Source organism: Myotis myotis, unplaced genomic scaffold, assembly GCF_014108235.1.
Source record: "Myotis myotis isolate mMyoMyo1 unplaced genomic scaffold, mMyoMyo1.p scaffold_m19_p_6, whole genome shotgun sequence".
In the NCBI taxonomy this organism is placed as follows: domain Eukaryota; kingdom Metazoa; phylum Chordata; class Mammalia; order Chiroptera; family Vespertilionidae; genus Myotis; species Myotis myotis.
This window is the reverse complement of record NW_023416368.1, coordinates 58852050-58874978: the sequence shown is the minus strand read 5'-3', so window position 1 is coordinate 58874978 and position 22929 is coordinate 58852050. Positions and strand designations below refer to the sequence as shown.

The window sequence follows — 22929 nt, the reverse complement described above, 5'->3', positions numbered from 1 at the left end:
TCCTCTTAGACAGAGCCCAGGAGGACTTTCATCTCACCAGTGACAGAAAAACCCTTGCTGTCTCTGAGAAAAATATGCACATATCATCCAAGGCAAAATGTGGATCTGGTAGGAGCGCCAGCCGTGAATTATCTCACAGACTGGTTATTGTCTTTTCCACTTGCATAACTTTCGCAGCATATGCCAATTATTATGCCAAAAATAAAAATCAAGCAAGGAAAGCATTAGAGCTGCAGAACCATTCCAAGTTCAAAATTCCAATTATCAAAGCCCAAACACAAGCCTTTTATTAAAAACCCCACTTTGATCTGCACTATAATTGGCACACTTTCTACTCAGTGACACTGGCAATTTAGTGTTGCATTTCCATTGTGTTTCTCCTTTACCAGTGGTAACAGCACATGATAGCAAGCTGAGTGCCCTGCTCGGTGGAGACAGAGCTCCAGATGAGACCTTTGCACCCACATCGGACTGGGGTTCCTCTGCCATTTGGGGGTGGGGGCTCCTCCCTTGTTTCATGAAGGTTTCTAAAGACCAGCTTCCTTCATTCCCTGCCCATCAAAATGCACCTTAATGATTCTCCAGCTGCCAATGGTTAAAGCTGTTCTAAATTTTGTCAGGGGTGTTGGTAACATCAGACTGTGGTTTGTAAAAGTAATTTGCCTTTCGATCTGAATTGGTAACTAAATCTGATGATAATAAATGAAAGTGATTTTATGAAATTTTAAATTTGATAATATAGTGAGTTCTTCATATAGAATATAAATATTTAATTTCTCTTAATTACAGAATAGAAGCTATAAAACCCCCTCCAAAATACCCAGTATCAAAGTTAGCATATTTCTTGGGTTAGGATGGTTACCTAGGAAACGGGTTCAGCTAGAGCACTAAGAACTGTGGCTTCCAGAAGCAGGCTGTTTCACCAGAGATAGAATTTTTCTAATAGTCTGAGGCTACTTAATTTTCTCTTTCTAAATTCAGACCTTGTAAAGATATTAAATCTATGTCTAGTGATGAAGGGAAAGAGAGATGTGGGTACAACACTGGGATCTACACCATCCGACTACAAAGAAACATTCTAAGTATGCACTGTGTGACTTCTCAGAGCCACCCTGTGAAGTCATTATTCATATCCCCATTTTACAGAAGGGGAGACTCGGCTCTGGAGAGCCTGAGTAACTGACTCCAGGCCACAGAGTTAGTGGTGGTGGAACCAGGTAACTTGCCTAAATTAAGTATACAGGTCTACGATCTACGCTTGGTTTCAGGTTCCTCGAACTCCAAATCGGTGCTCATTCAGCAAATCCCCATTCGATGGAATCTCTGACAGTGAGAACCAAGTAAATCAACTTAATAAAAGTAATAATAATAACATTAAATTCAGCAAGCAATTTAGTTGAAGTGGCGGGGGCGGGGGGGGGGGAGGAAAAGACAGAATAGAAACCAAAGGAAGATATTATATCAGGATAGGAATTTCTTAATTTGATGGAGGAACTTGAACATGGCATAACCACCCAGGGCCACTTTCCCAAGCCTGGTTATGCTTTGCATACAAGGGCTTGCTGTAAGCCAGACCTTGAGCTGGGTACTGGGGATATGATGGTGTAAGAGGCAGGTAGCCCTCCTCACCTTGCAGAACCCTAAATCCTGAGGAGTAACTAGGCTGAAGCAGGTGAACAAAGCACAGCACGTGTTTGTGAGAGTCCATTGGGGGCTGACAGTGATGGCACAGGGATGGGTGGTCTGGAAAGATCTCTGAGGAAGCACAGGCGTGGGGACTGTTCGAGGCAGATGGGAAAGTATACATGGCAACTCTGAAATGAGCATTTGAGGAACAGAATACTTATGAGTGTTATGACCAGAGCAGAGACAGGTGGAGAAGGACATGATGAGATTTCTGAGGTGGGAGAAGTCCTTTGGAGGTTAAAAATGCTGAAATTGATCATAATCACTGTGGAAAGCCATTGCAGGGTTTTATACAGGGCAATGACAATGTTGTTTTTTATTATTTAACTAGAGGCCTGGTGCATGAAATTTGTGCACTGGGGGGGGGGGGGGAGTCCTCTCTCAGCCCAGCCTGCACCCTCTCACAGTCTGGGACTTCTTGGGGGATGTCTGCCTGCAGTCTGGGACCCTCACTCCTTATTGCCCACCTGCAGCAGAGGCAAGAGAGGCTCCCGCCATCGCCGCTACGCTCGCCAGCTGTGAGCCCAGCTTCTGGCTGAGCGGCACTCCCCCTGTGGGAACACAATGACCACAGGGGGGGGGGGGGGGTCAGCTCCTGCGTTGAGCATCTGCCCCCTGGTGGTCAGTGCGCAACATAGCAACCAATTTTATTATATAGGATTCAGAATGGGAACTGGGTTGATGGGGAGACCAGTTAAGTGATTAATTCAGGGGACAAAATGGGAAATGCCAGTGGATAGAGGAGGGCAGCAGCAGTGGAGATAAAGAAAGGTAGATTCAAGAAATATCTGGTAGATTTCCCAGGCACGGTGATGGACCAATTATGGAGAGAGAAAGAGGATTTAAGAGACAGCTTCAAGAGTTCAGATATTTTACAGTTTCTTTCCCTCCTACATGTTTGAACCTTGAATATCTGCATGCTCTCAACCTTTTTCACAATGACTCCAGTCAATAGAGGAGGGAGGCCAGCCAACATGGGGCTTTGAAAAGGGACAGGTGCACATAGGAGTACATAAGGCAAAGATGATTTGGAACTTTTAAAATAATAACTACAATATCAACTTCTTTTATTTTGTTTTCTCCCTGGGAATAAAAATAGGAGAACTCACTGTGAAAGAACCCAGGCTTCTTGATTTTGAAGTCAGAAATGAAGTACAACTCATCGTTTTAGCTGAAAGCAGCGGGCATAGAGCCTACAGCAAAATAGTCATCTTGATACAAGATGTGAATGATAATTTCCCACGCTTTGGGCAAAGCATTTACCAAGTATCAGTGCCTGAAGGCCAGTTTCACAATGCTCCTATCATACAGGTAACAGAAAGACGTTTGTGCATGTGTGTGTGGATTACCATGAATCAATGTACATCAGAATAGGCCTAAACGATATCTCTTCATGGAGGCTGATGCAAAACTTCCATCCTCAGCACTACTTTGATAATTTGTCACCTAAAAGATCAGGGGGACTTTTTTTAGCACTAAATCTAGACTTTGTTTCCTCTATTTAAATATCCTTTAAAACAGAGACTCTCAATGTAATATAAAAAATCCACATATGGATTCCTTTTCAGGCAACACTTTAAGCAAATTAGATTTTTTTCAACTGTATTTTCCTCTTGCCTAAAATTGTAGCTGTAGACATATGAGACTCTACTGAAAGTTCCCTGGAAATCCTTTGAATGAGAACACGGACTTGCTTCCTAACCCATTATTTACTTTATTGTAAAGTGAAATGTAAGCTTCAGCAGTTTGTTAGTGTTGCTTTAATGGTTGTTTTTTAAATGTATTTGACATTCTATAATTCTGTCATAATGCATTTCTCTGAAAAACAGACTTAACCCCTGCTGCAGATGAAATCCTTATCTAAGGCAAGAGTTGCTTCCTCACAGGTTTTTGCTGCCGACCTGGACAGCGGGTTGCACGGCCTCATTGAGTATTCCATTCTCGCTGGCAAGCAAGCACAGCTGTTCCAGATTGACGCGCAGAGCGGCGTGATAACAGCAAATGGGATTCTGGATTACGAGTTCACCAGCTCCTACAGGTTTGTCCCAGGTTCCAGTCCATTTGATAAGCTATCTGCTTCCTTTCTGACCACAATGTTGTTGCTTTGAGCTTGACTGCCTATTTATTGTACAAGCTTAGTTGTAAAATGTGTTTTCCCTCTGATCCAACTTATGATCACTGGGAGAGTCTTGGGAAGCATTTACAGCTTCGGAAAGGTGATTCAATTAGAATTTTAAGGTTCCTTTTCATTTTGATATTTCTTGAATTTATGATGCTGCTAAGTACTAAATCAGAGACTTTTAAAAAATCAGTATTCGTCAAATGTCTAATGAGCCATTGAGCACTCTGCTGATGTTTGTTCTTACTATTTTTTAGAATGGTGAAGACTGAATGGCATTGCTCTTTTTAATTCTTTATTCTTTTTGTGTATGAAATTATAATCCTGTCATCAGGACCCTTGAACTGTGTTTTAATAGACATGATATTATTGAAAGCACCCATGGAACATTAAATACTTTTTTGCCTAGAGTCCAAGATATGCCAGACTTATACAGAATTCTATAAAAGAGAGAATCATAGTGTTACAAGTCTCCTAGGTATTTAAAATGTCAGTGCTACAAAAGTCTAGCCAAACATACAGGGATATTTATGGCACCTCAGTCTGGAAAAGAAAAAGACTGGGGAACCTAAAATGGCTGTGAATGGGGGCTGCTTTAAGAATGACAGCCACATCTTCTGTGAAATACAATGAAACTGATTTTAAAAGAGAAAGCCCTGACCTGTGTGCCTTAGTTGCTTGGGCGTCACCCTGTGCATGGAAAGGTTGCTGGTTCCATTCCTGTCAGGGCGCATGCCTGGGTTTGGGGCTCAATCCCCAGTAAGGGGCATGCAGGAGCAGCTGATCGATGTTACCCTCTCACATTCTCTCTCTCTCTCTCTCTCTCTCTCTCTCTCTCTCTCTCTCTCTCTCTACCTCTCCCCCTCTTCCTTGCTCTCTCTAAAAGTCAATTAACTATTCTTTAGAGAGAGAGAGAGAGAGAGAGAGAGAGAGAGAGAGAGAGAGAGAGAGGTACATTTCTACTGCTAATGAGGATAGAGCTCTAAGATATGTGTCTGTGTGAATGAAATAACAAGGTGCACTATAGTGCTATTTGAGCAGAAGCGCACACACATGACTGGACCATGTCAGGAAGAAAATATAAAAAACTGTTAACCTCGTTTGTCTCTGGAGAAGTGCTCATGTGGGAAGTCTGGGGGTCAAAGAGATGCTTGACTTTCTTATTACTTATTTTAATATGCTTCATATTTTTGTCATATTTCCTGTATGTTCTTCCAAAAGTCCTTGCACATATAGTGCTTCCGTTAATCCTCCCAGTTATCTCCCGGGAGGTTAAGTTGAGTGTTTTCTTATTCACTGAAAAGTCAACAGACGTAGAGTGGGTTGCTTAGGGTCACAGAACCATTTAATGTTCCAACATGGACTCGCAGCCAGGGATTCTGATTCTGTCAGTTTCCACTGTACTAGCTGACTTTCTATTGGGGGCTGGGGGGTACAGGTTTACAAAAGACCTAAGTGTCAATATTCTCCTAGGCTTGGCTACATTCATACTTTACGAGGAGCATGTAGGATATTCCTGTGGTGGAGCAGTGAGAGCTGATTACTGAGATCTGTTACTGGGAGTATTGCATTAATTAACCTCTGAAAAACTTCCAAACTTTAAAAGTTCATCTTCAGTTCTTTTTGTTTAATATTTCAAAACATTACTAAAAAAGTATTTTAAAAGTTTAAGACTTTACCCTGTATTAACTAGTCAGATTTTTGGTAATATCTTACTATCATCAATTGTTATGATGCTTACTGCATAAATATGTTAACACTGATTGTATAACTCTGTTAAACCTATCTCTGCCATGATTATTGCTATAGTAATTTTAAGCATTAGCCTTTTCTTTCCGTAGATGATGGCAGGTAAATCTTAGCCTAGTTGCTATCTGGGTGATTACAAATTCAGAGACTGTCGAAGGGCAGCTGTGTGACAGGAACTAAGCATTTTGATTGTAGACTTTCTGTTACTCAATGGAGTCTAATTAGCCAATAAATCTAACTCCTTCCAGTTTTTCCTATGTATGTCATAGTTTCAATGTTCCCAATATTTAAATTGGTCCCAATATTTAAAAGTGCCCCTCCCCAGTTCTCTATAAAGAATTTAACTCAAGGCTGGAAGAACTGAGAGAAGGTGAATTCTACACATACAGCCACAGAGATACACACACATGCACATACACATACACACAGTCTCCAGTAGCACCACAGCAAGGAAATAGTTTATAGCTTCTGCTTATCTAGGTCAGGGCCTCCCCTTCTCCCTTGTAGCTGTTTTTCCTCTTTAGTGCTCTTTCTTGATATTTAAGGAAGTCGGAAATATAGGATGATTTCTCCCTAGTCTACTTATATGGCCAGTGAATGCCTTGGGAAAAGTGTCATTTAGCTTTTAACTTTACTTTTGAAATATTGTTATTTTGTCTGATGAGGAAAATATTCTCAATTCCCATCCTCTGTCTTACAATATAAAACAAGGGGAAAAAAGATATTGTCAGTTATGATTCTATTCAATATAAATGCATTAAATTAAAATTAAATAATTTTGCCCTCATATTAAGCCTCATATAAGAAAACTCAGTAGAAAAAATGACAAATTATAAAACAGACCGTAAGTTCTGTCTGACCGCTATTTCCTTATTTTAAAAACTGTTTACTGAGCTTGAGAAGTAAAGCCAAATGAAACAGTTCTTGTTTCCAAGGAGCTCAAAACATTGAGTGCCCTTATAATCCATGGCAGGAAGCATAGTAACAATCACAATAATTTATGGTGCACCTGCATTACATGTTGAATTCTCATAATAAACTCTAGATTTACAGAATAAGGAAACTGAAGTTCACAGGGGTAAGGGTTGCCAAGACTATGTAGCCAGTAAATGATAGAATGAGATTCTTATCCACTCGAATAGTCGTAGTAGGGATTCCTATTGTATTATGTGAATGAATCTTAAAAGTACACACCTGCCCTAACCAGTGTGGCTCAGTTGAATGAGCATTGTCCCATGTACCAAAAGGTTGCCAGTGGATTCCTGGTCAGGGCAAATGCCCAGGTTGCGGGTTCCATCCCCAGTAGGAGGCGTGCAGGAGGCAGATGATTCATTATTTCTCACATCCATGTTTCTCTCTCTCTCTCCCTCTCCTTCCTTTCCTCTCTTTTTTAAAAAAATTAAAAATCCATTTAAAAAGTACATACCTGTATTTTTATAAAACAAAAAACAGAAAAAAATATTTTAGAAACTTAAAATAATAATAAAATAAGTTTCAGCTTGCAGTTGTGAGATAGCACATGTGTAGGAATGAGCATGCAAAAATGCACTTTGAATCATTCGAAAGCATTTCCACTGCTTGACTTATAACTGACAAGGAGAGACTTATCCCTTTTTAAGTTGATAATTGGATATTCCTGGGAGCCTTGTAACGCTTTAGGGCCAATGTTTTTATTATCAAGCTATATACTTTTAAAAAACCCAGTAGTAGCATAGAGTATATCAACAGACTAAAAAGAAAGCCAGCCACCATTGCCTCACCCATCCCAGCACCAAAGCCCCCTCAGAGACTGACATTTTAAATTGGTTTTCTCCATTATTATAAATACCAATATGTCGTAATTTATCATTTTAAGCATTATCTATCAACTTCTTGTCATAACAGATGTGTATTTAATATTTTTACTTTCTCTTATCCAATTCTGTCTTTGTATTCATTCACTGGTTTTCATTTACTTAGTAATCAGTGGTTACATTATATAATTCTATAAATGTTCACTTCAGAGCCATGTCATACTCATGTTTCCTTTCTTAACCTCCCCCTGCTCCAAAGTTAATGAATTATCTTTCTTTTTGCTCACTCAATTCCCTACATCTATGTATTCCTTGACAATGCTCCAGTAGCTCCGTCATGCCCAGCCATCTTTTCCGCCTCAAATGCCTCCCATATCGAATATTCTATCAAGTCCTCTTTGTTGCTTCCACACCTGTTCCTGCTGCTTTCTGCCCTCCTGGTCTAGCATTAACAATCTGCAGTAGCTTTCTAAGCCTTCAGCAAAGCTGGGTATTTCATGGCTTTGCTTTATTGCTCTCCTAAATTAAGCTCATGTTCCAGACCCCAGGTCTTTGTCTTTTTTAGTTTTTTCTTCCAGTAGCTTTGGCCAGGGAAGTAAATTCTGTGAGTTCTTGAGTATCTAAGAGCACCTATATTCTACTCTCACATGTGATTTATACAATGGATAGTATAGAAGTTGATTTTTATTTTTATTTTTTTAGAATTTTGAAGGTATTTGCTTATCTTTTAAAGCCCAGTGTTGCTGTTGAGAAGTTTGGTGCCATCCTAATGATGTGTTTTGTACAGGGTTTGTTTTTCCTTCTCTGTGGGAGTTCTCAGGTTATTTTCTTTATCTCTAATGTTTAGAAATTTTGTGATTATATACTGTAATTTGGGCCTTTCCTTGTGCTGAACACTTGGTCTGCTCTTTGGATAAGGAGAAATCTTTCTATTTTTCTCTTATTTCATTAATAATTTTTCTTCTTTTTTTTCTGTTTTGTTTTGTGTGCTTGCTTTGCCCTGTTCCTTTGTCCTAGACCTTATTCAATCAATAGTTGGACTTCTGGATCAATTCTTTGTCAATAATATTTTATTTCCTATTTTCTATTTTTTGTTTTGTGTGTTGGTTTATTTTTGTTATTTTTTTTTCAGGGGGAATACCTTAATTTTAACCTTCTAAACTTTCTTTTTGCTCTAGTTAAACATTTTTGGACATTGTTCATATTTTTATTTCCAAACGTTCATTCTTGACCTTTGAACTTTCCATAGCATCTCATTCTTAATGTATATGTACATGCATTATCTTCTGATGCCTCTTAAAGGACATTAATTAGAATTGTTTTTACATTTTCTTTTGTTCTTTCGGGATCTCCGTTTCCTTTGGGCTCATTTCTTCTCTTTGTCTATTTCGCACTTGCATTTTCATGTTGGAGACTTTCTGTAAGTAACTGATGATCTTTGGTTCTGAGTGAGGCAATAGCAAAGTCACTGAAACCTCTGAGTGGGCTGGAGGGGCTTACTGACCAACACACTTTACTTTCAGATGAAGCAGAGAGGAAGTAGACTACTTTTAGGATAACATACAAATGACAATACATGTAGAGAGTTCTTTTTTCTTTGAGAGGGGCCAGTCTCATTGATAGTCTCTACTGGTAATACTCATTAGGGTAGCAGCCCTAAAACATGGAGCCAGTCGGACTGGCTACAACCAATATTCCACAAAGGCTGCCAAGGAGCTATCATAAGAAACTTGAGGTCTCACACAGGTTGTGTGTAGAATCTCAGTGGATCTGCCTTTATAATTTTTAATTTTTTTAAGCCATTGAGAAACCTTTTAGTTGTCCTTTCATTTTGAAACTGAATCATATATTTTTCTCTATATCAAAGAATCCCAGTTTTTTTTTTAACCTGACATCAGAATTACATAGAACCCCTGAAGTTGTAATGTTGTGAAGGGCGGTTATGGCTTTGGTGGAAGAAGGAGACATAACTTTGATGTCTTGGCCGAGACTTTAGTATGACATTGGGGAAGGGCAGGCAGCAGGGCCAGAGAACATTATGAGTTCATTATTTTTAGTAAAACACTTCCATATGTATCTGACTTATGTTCATACTAACAAAACAAACTTTCCACATGGAATTATTCCTAGGCTCCAGAAGTGTGAAACTCAAGTCATTGTATACTGACTAGAGGCCCGGAGCATGGATTCCTGCACATTGGAAAGAAATTAATTAGAAGGTGGTCGGCCGGCCGCACCTGGGGTGGCGCTGGGGCTTAAAGGGTGTCTGGAGTGAGTGGGGTCCCTCTGGTAGGTAGGGTCCCTCGGCCTGGCCTATGGAGATCGGGCAAAAACTGGCAGTCCAGCATCCCTCGAGGGGTCCCGGAATGTGAGAGGGCACTCTGAAAAGTTGCTGTCGCTCAGCAGCTCCTGTGTTGAGCGTCTTTTCCCTGCTGGTCATTGCGTGTCATAGCTACCAGCTGGTTGGCTGGTTGGCAGGTTGCTTAGGCTTTTATATATATAGTTGTTCCAACTTTGATATTGTTAAAGGCAGCCTGTGTGCTTCATGAATGGTAGATAAACAGTAATCGTTTGCTATTAAGTGGAATTTAAACCAAGAAAGAGTTGATGCTTATCTTACATCATTTTTGAATATAAGGTTGAAAAGAAAGAAGACTTATTAGGTAAGCTAACAATGGAAAAGAGAGTAGAAGTGTGTCAACTTCCAAGACTCAGTTTCTCAAAAGGTAGCATCAACAGCTGGCTAAGACTAATACCGCCTCTGAAATAAAGATCATCTTCTGATTGACAACTCACTTTATTACTCAGCTACCCCCGTGCACCTCCCAGTGTTTAGAGGAGAGTGAAAAATGAGCTAATGGTTACACATTAAGGAGTTATATATACACAGCAAGAGAGGGAAGAAGAAAGAGGATCATACCAGTCTATATAGTAGAACACAAGCTATCCAGTCAAGCAAGACCTGGGCTTAAATCCTGGCTCTGTGTTATAGTACACTTATAATCTTGAAAAAATCTTGAGAAACCAGTACTCAACATATTTTAAAGAAAACCAGAGAAGGTAGCCAACTGGCCCTCTAAGCAGTTATGGGAAAGGCTGAAAAATAAATCATTAAGAACAAAGGCTAATGATTGTATGGCAGAAGAATGTACAGGGTGCTATGGGACAGAGAGGGACATCCAAATAAAATGAGAGGTCAGTGAAAACTACAGACCAAAGGGTGTAGGGACAGGATTCCAGGCAGAAGACAGATCATAGAAGGGCCTTGTACATGCTCAAGGATTGGACTTCCTCTTGGAGACATGGAGAGACAAGGAAAGGTTTTAAATAGGGAGTCGGGTTTTTAGATAGAACAATTGAGTTGCAATGTGGGGTTTGGATAGAAGCAGTTGAGACTTGGAGTGGGGAGATTGGTGAGTAAATAAGCACTCCAGATGAGAAAGGGTATAATGAATACACACCATTCCGGTAAAGATGATGAAGCTCCAGAACCAACTTATCCTGGTTTGCCCAGAGCTGTCTGGTTTTAAAAAAATCTGAAAGTCTCATGTCCTAGGAAACCCTTTAGTCCCTGGCAAAGTAGGATGGTTGATCAGCCTTTCTGAAACTCTGAAGGAAGGGGTGAAATGGATGAGATCACTAATTCAAGTGATACGTAGGAGGTAAAATCTATAAGACTCATAATTAGTTGGGTGTTGGAAGGGTGGTGACAGAAAGGGAGAAGTTGAAGACACTAATAAATTTTCTAACTTGGTTGCTGGATAAGCTAGTTGTATCATCATCCAAGAGAGGTTGAATCATGACGTGTGAATTCTTTCAGATCATGTACTTTCACGTCTACTTTATAGTCCTATCCAACCATGCATTTTTTTTGTATGTGTACTAATCACAGTGATTTCCTCTTTCAATTCTACAATTTTGATTTTTTTTTTTTTTTTTTGCTATTTGAGTCTGAAAAAATATCAATATAAAAAAATCACTTGGTGGCTGTAACTTTTGTTGATACAGTAAAATAAAAATATGTAGCAGGTACTGGTTTTTGTATGTTTTAGGTTGTTCTTAGTAAAAAGGACTGAATTTGACGTCTGTTTCCCAGAAATGGTGCATTGTTTTGATCCAGATGCCTCAAGAGGACTGGTGGTTTGCTGGATTTGCCTCTCTAAACATGTCAAAAATAAATAAATAAATTTCAGACTACTATTCTTATGAAATAAATTTGAAATGATATCATTTAGAAAAAGCCAGGAAGAGGAAGAAATGTAGCTAGTCAGCTCATTTTTAAATTTTCAACTGGAAATTTGATATTTATGTTGTTTTTCTTGATTCTTTTCCAAACCAGTTTGATTGTGCAAGCCACAGATAAAGGGATGCCCAGGCTTTCGGGTACAAGTGTGGTCAAGATACAGGTGACTGATGTAAATGACAATGCCCCGGCTTTTCTCCCCCTTGAAGCAGTGGAAATTGCAGAAAGTGAGTGTGGCAATGTGGAATAGTGGTTTTGATTAACTTGTATAATCTCATCTACCATATTTTCAGCCAGGTCCTGTGTTAAGTATGAATACTAATTCTAAACAACCATGCAACAGAGTTTTCATCTTTATTTTAAAGAATAGAATACGGATGGTCAAAAGTTTATCAAATGTCAAAGAAGTTAAATGCTGAAGCTGGGATTTCCATTCAGATAAGCATGATGTTAGTCCCCATGCTCAGACCGCCATTGCACTTGGGTTCTTTGTGTGCACATATTTAAGAATGAAATTTGCTCTGTGAAGAAGCACATTTTGTTGACTAATAATCATCCTAAAACTCCTCTGAGAAGAAGCAATCTCAGACTGATAACTTTGTCAGTCTTTGCCATATATTAATAAGTAATAAGTGAAGGGGATTGGTGTTCATCATACAAAGTCATCATTTTCCTCTCGTGTAAACATCTGCAGAAAAATTTTACACCATTAGTGGAAGAGGCTGCAAATACAAAATTGTATGTGATATGCTGATTAATCTTAATTGTTTGAGCCTCTGGGATATATGATGACTCAATAGATTATTATCCCAAAGTTGCCTGTGATCAAAGGCTCTAGTGATAAAATGTAACCCAACTCTTTATAATTTAAGTCCCAAATAGTGTGGTCCCTCACTTGCCTCTCTCTCCTTGTACTATTAATACTAAATTTAGTCCTCCAGTGTTCCTAACATTTTATGTCCCCTTTCCAAACAAATTATAACCATCACCGCTCACAGGTGATAATATTCTCGAAATTTCTATATATAGGGCTATCTCCAGATATTCTAAATATCTTAAAATATTCTATCAATAAAAAAATTCTTCAGTTTTGTTTCCTGCCTATTTGATAGATTTTCATGTGCTTTTACTGAAGGTACTATTCTAAAGTACAGGCATTAGCATAAAAATGCAGCAGGGTGCCCAATATAAACACAGGGTATCCCAAAAAATGTATAGACACTCTAACAGCTGATAGCTCAATTTTGAAAATGAAATGTATTTTAATAAGCACTGCCTTTATAATTGTTCAAAGTGTGTGTATATATTTTGGGGGGACACCCTGTATATCACAAGAACGAACAACATAAACCAAAACATACTGAACGGGTTAAGATGTGGTTGGTGAACATCAAGAATGTTCATGCTTGAATATGAAAGCCAGGAGTCTTATATGCAGTGGAATTATTCTGAATACCTTGACATCTTCTTTCTACCTGTACTATACATGTAAGCTAAAAAACAAAATCCCTTTCACAGCAGTTTAGGCTAGAGGATACATACAGTGTGAGGCATTGAGCATGTCATCTCTTTTGTGATTATTTTTGTGTGTAAATAATACTAAAGATTTGTTTTCATAACTAGTGCTATGTATACTTTGGCTTTCTATAGTATTGATCTTTTTTTCTCTCTTTTTATTTATTTATTTTTTAAAATTTTTTATTGATTAAGTTATTACATATGTGTCCTTATCCCCACATTACCTCCCATTCCCCCCACTCATGCCCTCAACCCCCTGTTGTCTGTGTCCATTGGTTAGGCCTATATGCTTGCATATAAGTCCTTTGGTTGATCTCTCCCCTTTACCCTCCCCTACCTTCCCTCTGAGGTTTGAGAGTCATATTTTAAGAAAAGGAAGCAATATATGTGTCACTCCAAAAGAAATGTTTGCAAGATAAGTGCCAAAGAACTAAGCATCTATTCCTAACTTTGGTATCCAAACATTTTTATTTCAATCTTGTCTACTTTTCAAAATGTTGTTTTTTATTAGTGTTTTTGGTAATAATCTTCTTCCCACCCATACTCCCATGAATATATGATTTTGATACAGAATCTATATAGTACAAATAAGTGGCTTGGAATGTTTCTTGGTCCTGGGAGTATGTTGTAAGCATACAAGGAAAAATGTAATATAAAAATTGACTCTACCCTACCTCCTCAATTCTCAATTCAGTGGTAAAATTTCACTTTTATTGGGCTTATAAATTCTTCAAAGTTTTTGTTTAGTTTATAATGAGCTTTGTATGAGAAATCATGCCAAGAAAAAGCAAATCGTGTTGGACTTGAAATAAATATAAAAAAGCTTGGATTGAACTATTCAAGAGATATTTCATAGGATGAATTTTAATGGAGACTGACATTGGTCATGACTATTTCAGATGCTTTGCCTGGTGTAATTGTGACTCGGATATCAGTTCATGATGTGGATTTGAATCCAGCTTTCATCTTCAGTTTCGCCAAACAGAGTAATCCTGGAACAAAGTTTGCTATTGATCAGCACACTGGGGTGGTGGTGCTAGTGAAAACATTGAATTTTGAAGAAGCTACTGAATATGAGCTGCTTATCCAAATTTCTGACTCGATGCACCACACAGAGGGAGCACTCATTGTCCATGTGTTGGACGTCAATGATAACCCACCAGTGTTTTCTCAAGATTCTTACCAGGTAAATAGCTTGCAGAGATGCTGAAACAGCCCAAGCTGGAAAGAATAGGAAACAATGTAAGCCTACCATTGTGGACAGACTAATTTAGACAGACAGCAGTCCCTGTTTTTAGAGCTTAAGTTGATACTGAGGGTTTTTTATTTAATATCATGGAGGATAGAAGTATATATGAAATTGCATATATCATTCCACCCAGTTTCTTAAGTATGTATAATATGTCATCATATGAAACTATGTTATCATTTTTCTAGTTTTTAGGAATCGGGATCCTGTTGTTTATAACAATTGGAACTTTCCAAATGTTTTCAAGGCCACAAATAAGACAATAATGTGACCTATTGTAGCCTAAGGTAGATTATCTGCAGTTAATTTGGAAAACCTTTTTCTTTCCTAGGCATAGTTTTAGAATATTTTGGGGTATTGATTAACATTTTGCAGAAAAAAATTATGAACAAAACTGTAAAGTGGAAATTTTAGTCTTTAGGGCATAGTGTATGTTTATGGAAATGAGAACAATGATAGCATTCAGCTAAGTACTTGGAAATGGGCTTTAGGACTCTTGAATGTAGCACATGCTAGGTTTCTGTGCAAACCCAGGAGAGAAATTAACCTAAGTAATGATCTCCTATAAAGGCTAGTTAAATCAGATAATGTATATAAGTAATAATATATTACTGACTGTATTAACTATCCTCTACCACACAGAAACAATTTAGAAGGAAATTTTTTCATAATGAAAATAGAAACTGAATTAATCTTTTAAAAATATTTTTTTCTGAATTCTGGGACCACAACATAATCGTCTTAATATGTCAACTCTGTAAATAAACATAGCTAATAAAGTCAGGTTCACTGTGAATTTTCCACAAGCAAAATAAATAAAATGATCTCACATTTTGGCCCTGTGCATGAGAATATCTGTAGTCATGTAGCACAACATCCATTTCTCTGTTTTTGTTCCTCAGGTCACCATTCCAGAATCGGTGCCTGTGGGGTGCTCTGTGCTGACTGTGGCAGCCACAGACTCGGAGAGCAGCGAGTACATTTCTTACAGAATTATTTCCTCTTCCACAGAATTCTCCATTGATCCTAGGAATGGTGAGTTATTTATAGTGGCTTTAGTGTTCAGAGCCTGAGTTACAGGCTGGAAACCTGAAATAATCCTTTCCAAATGCTCCTAAAATAGCTCCCCATCCCCACCCCCTAGTATTATAAACACCACCATCTTATTTCTCTTCATGTCAAATGCTGTGATAGCAAATACCAGTGTTGTTTCTCTTCCCCAGCATCTCAGTGGCTGGCAAGCAAAAGGAATTGATTAAATGCTGGCAATGGCTCAGAGGTTCAGAGACCCCCTTATAGTAAACACCCAGTCCGTCAGTCCAACCAAGCACAGTTCAAGTAGTTATCCCAGGCTTCGAAAGAGTACTGAGGACGTTGTGTTACTAGAGTTTGAAAGCTTTCATTGACACCCAGGTACAGAAAGCTCAGTAATAACACTCAATAAGGACCAAAGAAAATGGGAAAAAATTATTTGAGCATCTCTACTGAGTAAGAACATTGTGGTGTTCTGGTTTATTTGATGCCTTCCAAGGCTGTTTGTGTTTTTATAGAGCAAGACATTTGTGGCTGTGAAATGCATTTAAGCAAGTGATTTCAGATTAGAGCAGTTAAGCATTGTACAGAGAAAGTTTAACAGTGGGTAGACATTATAGCTTAACTTGATAAAGATGAATAAATAGCAATGGAACAACTTACTACACAAAAAGAAAACTAGGACAAATTTATGGCAAAGTTATCTGCAAGCAGCACACATATTAAGTAGAGAGAATGTCACGAATATTATTTCTGACTCTTAAGTGTTACAAAAGTATAAATATAATTTAATTTTCTATTTGGAGTTACTCTTGGTTATAAATTAAGTAACAAATAAGCAAACACATTAGTAAATATTTGATACACATTTGCTAACTAAATGGATCACGAAAATTTAATTTCACAGCATTGAAATGCTTCATCTTATTTTTCAGGCACGATATTTACAACCAACCCCATAGTACTTCTAGATGAAAAATCAACAGTTCAACTTCTTGTTGAAGCCAGTGATGGTGGAATTCCTGACCTGAGGGCTCTTACCTTAGTGGAGATAGAAATACAAGATATGAACAATCATCCCCCTGCGTTTGCAGTAGAATATTACAACCTTAGCTTGAGTGAAGATGCTCAAATTGGAGGCACGCTTGTCACCTTCTCAACCACTGACCATGACTGGGCCCCTGAAAACAAACATGTTGAATATTCCATCATCAGTGGTAATTCGCAGAACAATTTCGACGTGGAAACTGCTTTCCTTCATTCAGAATATCCTTTTAAGCAGGTTGGTTATTTGGTGTTGCTTCACAATCTGGACAGAGAAGCATCTGCCAGTCACAAGCTTATCATTCTGGCATCTGACCACGGCTGCCCTCCACTGACTTCCACCGCCATGGTGTCCATAGAAGTGCTTGATGTCAATGATAATCCACCTACATTCCACAGTCTGACGTATCACGCGCATGTCAAGGAAAGTACCCCTCTGGGGAGTCACATCACCGTGGTGTCCGCCAGTGACCGTGATGTGGGTTTACATGCAGAAATCATCTACCACATCATCTCTGGGAATGAGAAGGGGCATTTTTACTTAGAAGAGAGAACTGGAGTCCTTTATTTGACTAAGCCTTTGGATTATGAAGAAACGATAAAATTCACTTTAACCATCCAAGCTTCAGATGAAGAAAAGAAACATTTTTCTTTTGCAGTTGTGTTTGTCAGTATCCTAGATGATAATGATCATGAACCTCTGTTTCTGTTTCCAAGATTGAACTGTGTTGTTCCTGAAAATCTGCCTGTGTTCTCCACCGTATGTTCTGTAAATGCTTTGGATTTTGACGCAGGTCCTTATGGAGAATTGACCTATTCTATTTTATCCCCCTGTCCTGCCACTCATGGAGCACCTCCTGACCATGATCCCTTCCTCATTGACCCTCTGACAGGGGATATTCATGCTAAGCAAGTCCTTGACTATGAAAATGACAATAGATACTGCCTCACGATTCAGGCAAAAGACAAAGGTGACTCCACAGCCTCCTTAATGGTTTGGGTCGAGATTGAGGGGATAGATGAGTTTGAACCCATTTTCACTCAAGATCAATATTTTTTCAACCTCCCAGAAAACTATAACATAAGACAATTGATTGGCAGAGTGGAAGCATCAGATGCAGACGCTGGTACTGATGGTGTTATTCTTTACTCCCTTGAAACTCCATCTCCTTTCTTTTCAGTAAATAAAACGAATGGAAATATTTATTTGACTAGAGCCCTTCCCCTCATAAGAAGTCAAGTCAGCAAAGAAGACATGATTGAAATGAAAATAATCGCTCATAGCCCTAAACAGGACTCTAAGGTCGCATCTTGTACTGTTTTCGTGAACGTGTCTTTTGCCTCGGAAGGAAAACGCTCGGCGGTGTCAGCTAGCCGCTTCTCAATCAGCCTCGCCGTCTCCTTTTTAGTGTTTCTGTTACTCGTCATCCTTCTGACTATCCTGATTGTAAGACATAAACAAAAAGATGCAGGCAACAGTTACGAAGACAAGAAAATGTCATCATCCTTAGATATCAGTTTGAGACTGACCAGGGATGCCAGCATGCTCAAACCCTTCCAGACAACAGATGACTGCAGTGAGGAGGCGGTGCCTGCGGACTCCACGCCGGAATGGTTGAGTTTAATAAGCATCATGGGAAAGGATGTGGGACATCTGTACCGGCACTCACACTCCAGTGGCCGCTGCTCTGTGGAAGCAGAAACGGCAGAAGACAAGGAGATCCAGAGGATCAATGAGCACCCTTACAGGAAGGGCTCTGGCTCAGCTCTGAGTGACCGCGAGTCCAGGGTGCCGGACTCCGGAATCCCAAGGGACTCAGACCAGCTCTCCTGCTTGTCTGGGGAAACCGACGTGGTGGTCTCTGTGGTAACAGCAGAAACCAGCCATGCACTCGAGGAAGGAGATGGAAGAGAAGGCTGTGGCACGGCCTACATTCAAAATGATACGCTGCCCCAGACACTAAGCAAGAGAGAGGTCCAAGCGGACATCCCGGCCGAGGTCAGGAAAGAGCCAGTCTTTATTTCAGGTGATGCGGAAGCAAGATGCGCAACACAGAGAACCTCTGGTCATGATGGGAGAGGCAGCTATCACTGGAATTATCTCCTCAGTTGGGAACCCAAGTTCCAACCTCTTGCCTCGGTATTTAATGATATTGCAAAACTGAAGGACGAACATTCACATGAACCTGGGACTCCCAAGGAGAAGAAGTGTTTTGTTTTCCCACCCCCTTTGATCACAGCAGTAGCCCAACCCGGGATTAAAGCAGTTCCACCGAGAATGCCAGCCATGACCTCAGGGCAGGGCCTTCACAAATACCCACACTCCCCCCTTCTCTACCATCTCAGTTCCCTGCCTGAAGCCATGACTCCCAGTTTTTCTCCATCTCTTTCCCTGTTGACAGCCCAGACCCCTGCCATGACTCCACTGTTGTCGCATGGAGATTTCTTAGGAGCACATCTAAGTGATACGTGCCATGAACTTAAAGCAGAGGATGAAGTTCAGATATAAACCAATTGTGATGCCAATTGTACTGCTCAACATCGGTCAAGAATGGTTGAGCAGAACATTCTTAAGCAAGCTTCTCCAGACCAGGTTCATTTTATCCACACGGGAGTGATATCATTTTGTCCGGGTTTTTAGAACCTCCCCATTTAAGTTTCTCAAATTTCTTCTTCCAGCCTTAAAGAGAAGTTACCTCCTCCTTTAACCTTTAATGTTTTGCTCTCAGGACTCCTTTGTATATATTAAGTAGTATATATTCTGTCATACCTGGTTTTCTGTATGGTTAGATTTCCAGAGGACACAGTGAACTTGACTGACTACCAACGCGTTTATATAAAAACAAATGGAAATAAAGTCCAGGTATAGTCACTCAGCCACATTGCTGCTGATTACCTAGTAATTTGGAAGGATAAACTTAAGTTTTAAAGTGAAGCCATTTTCTGTGTACCTGACATGTTTAGAGTTGCATTTCTCCACTTTCACCATCAGCCACACTGGCGGAGTTAGCCATAAATTGAATTTTAATGTGGTGTCTTTTGGAAATTTAATTAAGTATGAAATTTGTCATAACTCTGTGCCAAATAAGAAAATTATTCTTTTTTAAATGAACCAGGAATGTTTGTTCTTGACGGAGGGCCAGGGTTGATAAAAGCAATAAGCGTGTGTTTGGCTGTCCCTGAGACACATTTCCTTGACCTTTACAAATAGAATGATGATTTTTTTTTAGCATCTGTCTTGTAACATTGTAGGGATACAGACATTAACATTTGAAGATTAATTCATAGATATTTTAAACTTTTATTTTATTCTAGATATAGTAACTTTTGGTAAGTTATGTTATTAGCAAATAATAATTTTATGGAGTAATTTAGCAATATATTTTTCAATGAAGTTTTTTACATAAATATTTCTACTATAAAAGTTAAGGATAGATATCAGAAGTCTTTCTTCTATTAGTTCATGTTTAGCTTTAACTGACATTAGATGGAGCAGTTGGACAACACAGTTAAAATAATTCTGGTTTGTACGGCTGTTTCAGAAATATAGTGGTGTATGGGGACTCACATATATGCTATCCCTCCTCTCTGGTGAGCCTGAGGATCCATCCAAAGTTCTTCTCTGTTCCAGGAAAGCAGAGCACTTCCTGATGTGAGGGTCCGGAAGTCATCCATGGTAGGCGACCTGGGCAATCTTTGGAATGAGTTTAGATTCTCATGGGCATCTGGTGTGGTTTTCTTGGTGGTTAGTGTGAATGTCTGCTATAGAAATACTTCCTCTTTTATTTTTCGATAGACCTCATCTGTAAAATGTGAGATAACTCATTTCTCTTTACTGGAAAACATTGCAAGATGCTGTGTTTGATATCCAATTCTGTAGGTAAATAATTCTAAGGCTTTCTATGCTGATTCGATCAATTATATATCTCTGCTGACTCTTACATTGAGAACAAGTATGTAAAACCACATTAGAAATTGTATGAAACATGAAGGTTTTTGGTCAAGCCTAGAATCCTAGAGAATGTCATTTAGGCATGAGATATTTAAATATTAAAGGACAATTCCTTCCTTCCTTCCTTCCTTCCTTCCTTCCTTCCTTCCTTCCTTCCCAGGAAAGAAGTCTTCATGATTTTTCTAAAAAAATTAATTCTTCCAGTGTTCCAATATTTATTCTCTCTTTGACCTCTTTCAAAAGATTACTTTGAGCCTAACAAAGAAATTTATACTGACTTTTTAAAAAATATACATGGAAGTTGTGTTTTACAACAGAATTATTTCTAAGAATGAAGAACATACTGTTGTTTTTAATTAAACAGGTTCTTTCTTTACTTATGCTTAAAAAGAGATATTCGTCTAACTCTTCAAGCTATTTGCCTGTGACTTATTACTCCTTCTGGACAAGATTCTGCATTTTTTAGACATTTAATAAAAACAGAAGACACAAAGTATTTAGAGCCATTCCTTACCAATATCTAGTGGATTTTTAATTCATGACTTTATTAATACTGTAACCAACACCACACCACCACCAAACAAATGCTGCAAGTGGGGTTAAGAGCAAAAATGTAAACATGCTGGTTAAGTGTTTGCAATAAATCATATGTAAGCCCTTTTCAACTAGAGTGCTTTTTTGTTTATTTAAACAATATAATTTGTATAGTTTTCCTTCAAGTTTAATATTAACTTGCCTCATATGTTCTGTGTTACTTTGCTGATCTACACACTGGCTTTAGCACTCTGGAGGGGGTACAGAACTTGTTAGTGGAAAATCATATTAAGCCCCAAATTCATAAGCTATAAAATAAAAGACAGTTGTCTGTTGTGGAATTTTGGCTGCCTGAAATTCTGGACTTTCTTGTTGGCAACCTTAAAAATACTGGTGTAAATCAATACCAAATGGATATCAAAATTCCATGTCCCAGTAGTAATCATTGAATTGGCTTCCAAAACAGATTCCTGGGCAAAAAAAAGGGCGGGGGGGGTGGGGAGAGGGGAGAGGGGAGAATGCTGTATCTTTAAGGATTGGATCACTTAAATGTTCTCTGAAAATATTAAAATGTGCTATAAACTACTGGCTGCTTACATGTATACATACTTAGTCTAGAATAAATGTCCAGTTGAGACAGGAGTTGAATTTCTCAGCATGTTTACCAGCAGTTTCAGTGACCCCTTTGCTGTGTTTTCTAGAATTTATCATGATGCAAGTTAATTACTAATTTTAAACTTATTTACATCCAAACATATCTTTTGTTACATTTGTTTTGTTTTGCCACTTTACACATTTTTAAACTTTAACTAAAAAAAAAAAGCAAGACATAACTAAAAAGATCTAAAACAATCACTCACTTCAAAGCAATGAAGTATATGGAGTGAATATGGTTAGTGGATTTGCACAGGATTATTACGGATAAGCTCCTTGGGTTTACGCTCACAGCATGCTTTAGTTGAGCCTGGAAGTATAGAGCCATCTGTTTGGCTGTAGCTGAGGAGAGATAATATGGAAAATCATTCTGTTCTCAGGGAACACCTCCATCAGTGAAGTTGTAGAGACCTTGCTTATGACCAAAACCAGCATTCCCGTGTGAGTCACTGAATGAAGGTAGCCTTCCCCCATTATAGAGATGGAGGTAGAGAAGCAGGGAAGAGAAAATAGAGGATTAAATCGGAAAAGGAATAGTTTAGGGCATTGGTAGAGAGCAAGAAGAGAAAAAATAATTTTTAAATGTAAAAATTTTGCTGAGTCATTTCCCTATTATAGGTCCATCCTGTCAAGGAATCTTTTTCTTTTTTTTTTAGGAATATTTTCCCCTCCTCCTTCCTTTCTGTTTCTTTCAAGTCTCTATCTCCATTGCTCCATTGTCTGAAAATTTAGGTTTATCAAGTTGTGGGCCTAAAGCTAGGCAACATGCACTAAAGTAACTTGACTGTGAAACTTAAATTTCTTTTTGGCGAATTACAGGATAGAAAATTTGGAATGATTACCCTGCCTTACTTCCCACTCTACATAACTTGGGCATTGAGAGTGCCACAATATTAAGTAGGTGAATTTACACAGATACCAAGAAATGAAAGTTCAGAAGGCAGTTGGGACAGAATATGGAATTTTAGTACCTGGTCCTTTTTTTCTGGTAGCTCATCTTTTTTCTTTTCTTTTTTAAAATATGTTTTTAAAAATTGATTTTAGAGAGAGAGAGGAAGGAAGAGGCAGAGAGAAAGAGTAAAACATCAGTGTGAGAGCATAACATCAATCTTGGCTGCCTCCTCCACGACCCCTGCTGGGGATCGAGCCTGCAACTTGGGCATATGTCCTGACCAGGAATCAAACCAGTGACCTTTCCAGTCATGGGATGACTCTCAACCAACTGAGCCAGTCGGCCAGGCTGGTGGCTCCTTTTGAAAAATGAGTGCTTGCTTGATAGTCACGATTTTATATTAAAATATTACATTTTATATAACCACAGTATTTAACACACAAACATAGTTGATAGTTGTCAAA

The 22929-nt window shown here is 38.7% G+C and overlaps 1 protein-coding gene across 1 annotated transcript in view; it reads left to right on the top strand.

Moving 5' to 3' along the window:
• DCHS2 (dachsous cadherin-related 2) overlaps positions 1–19652 on the top strand; it is a 208030-nt gene extending 188378 nt beyond the window's left edge. Inside the window, exons 15-20 of the mRNA XM_036311800.1 lie at positions 2786–2997; positions 3573–3724; positions 11687–11817; positions 14008–14294; positions 15260–15392; positions 16325–19652. Coding sequence (XP_036167693.1) covers positions 2786–2997; positions 3573–3724; positions 11687–11817; positions 14008–14294; positions 15260–15392; positions 16325–18942 — 3533 coding nt within the window. The 3' untranslated portion in view covers positions 18943–19652. The remainder of the gene's footprint in view (positions 1–2785; positions 2998–3572; positions 3725–11686; positions 11818–14007; positions 14295–15259; positions 15393–16324) is intronic.
• Positions 19653–22929: the final 3277 nt, after the last annotated feature.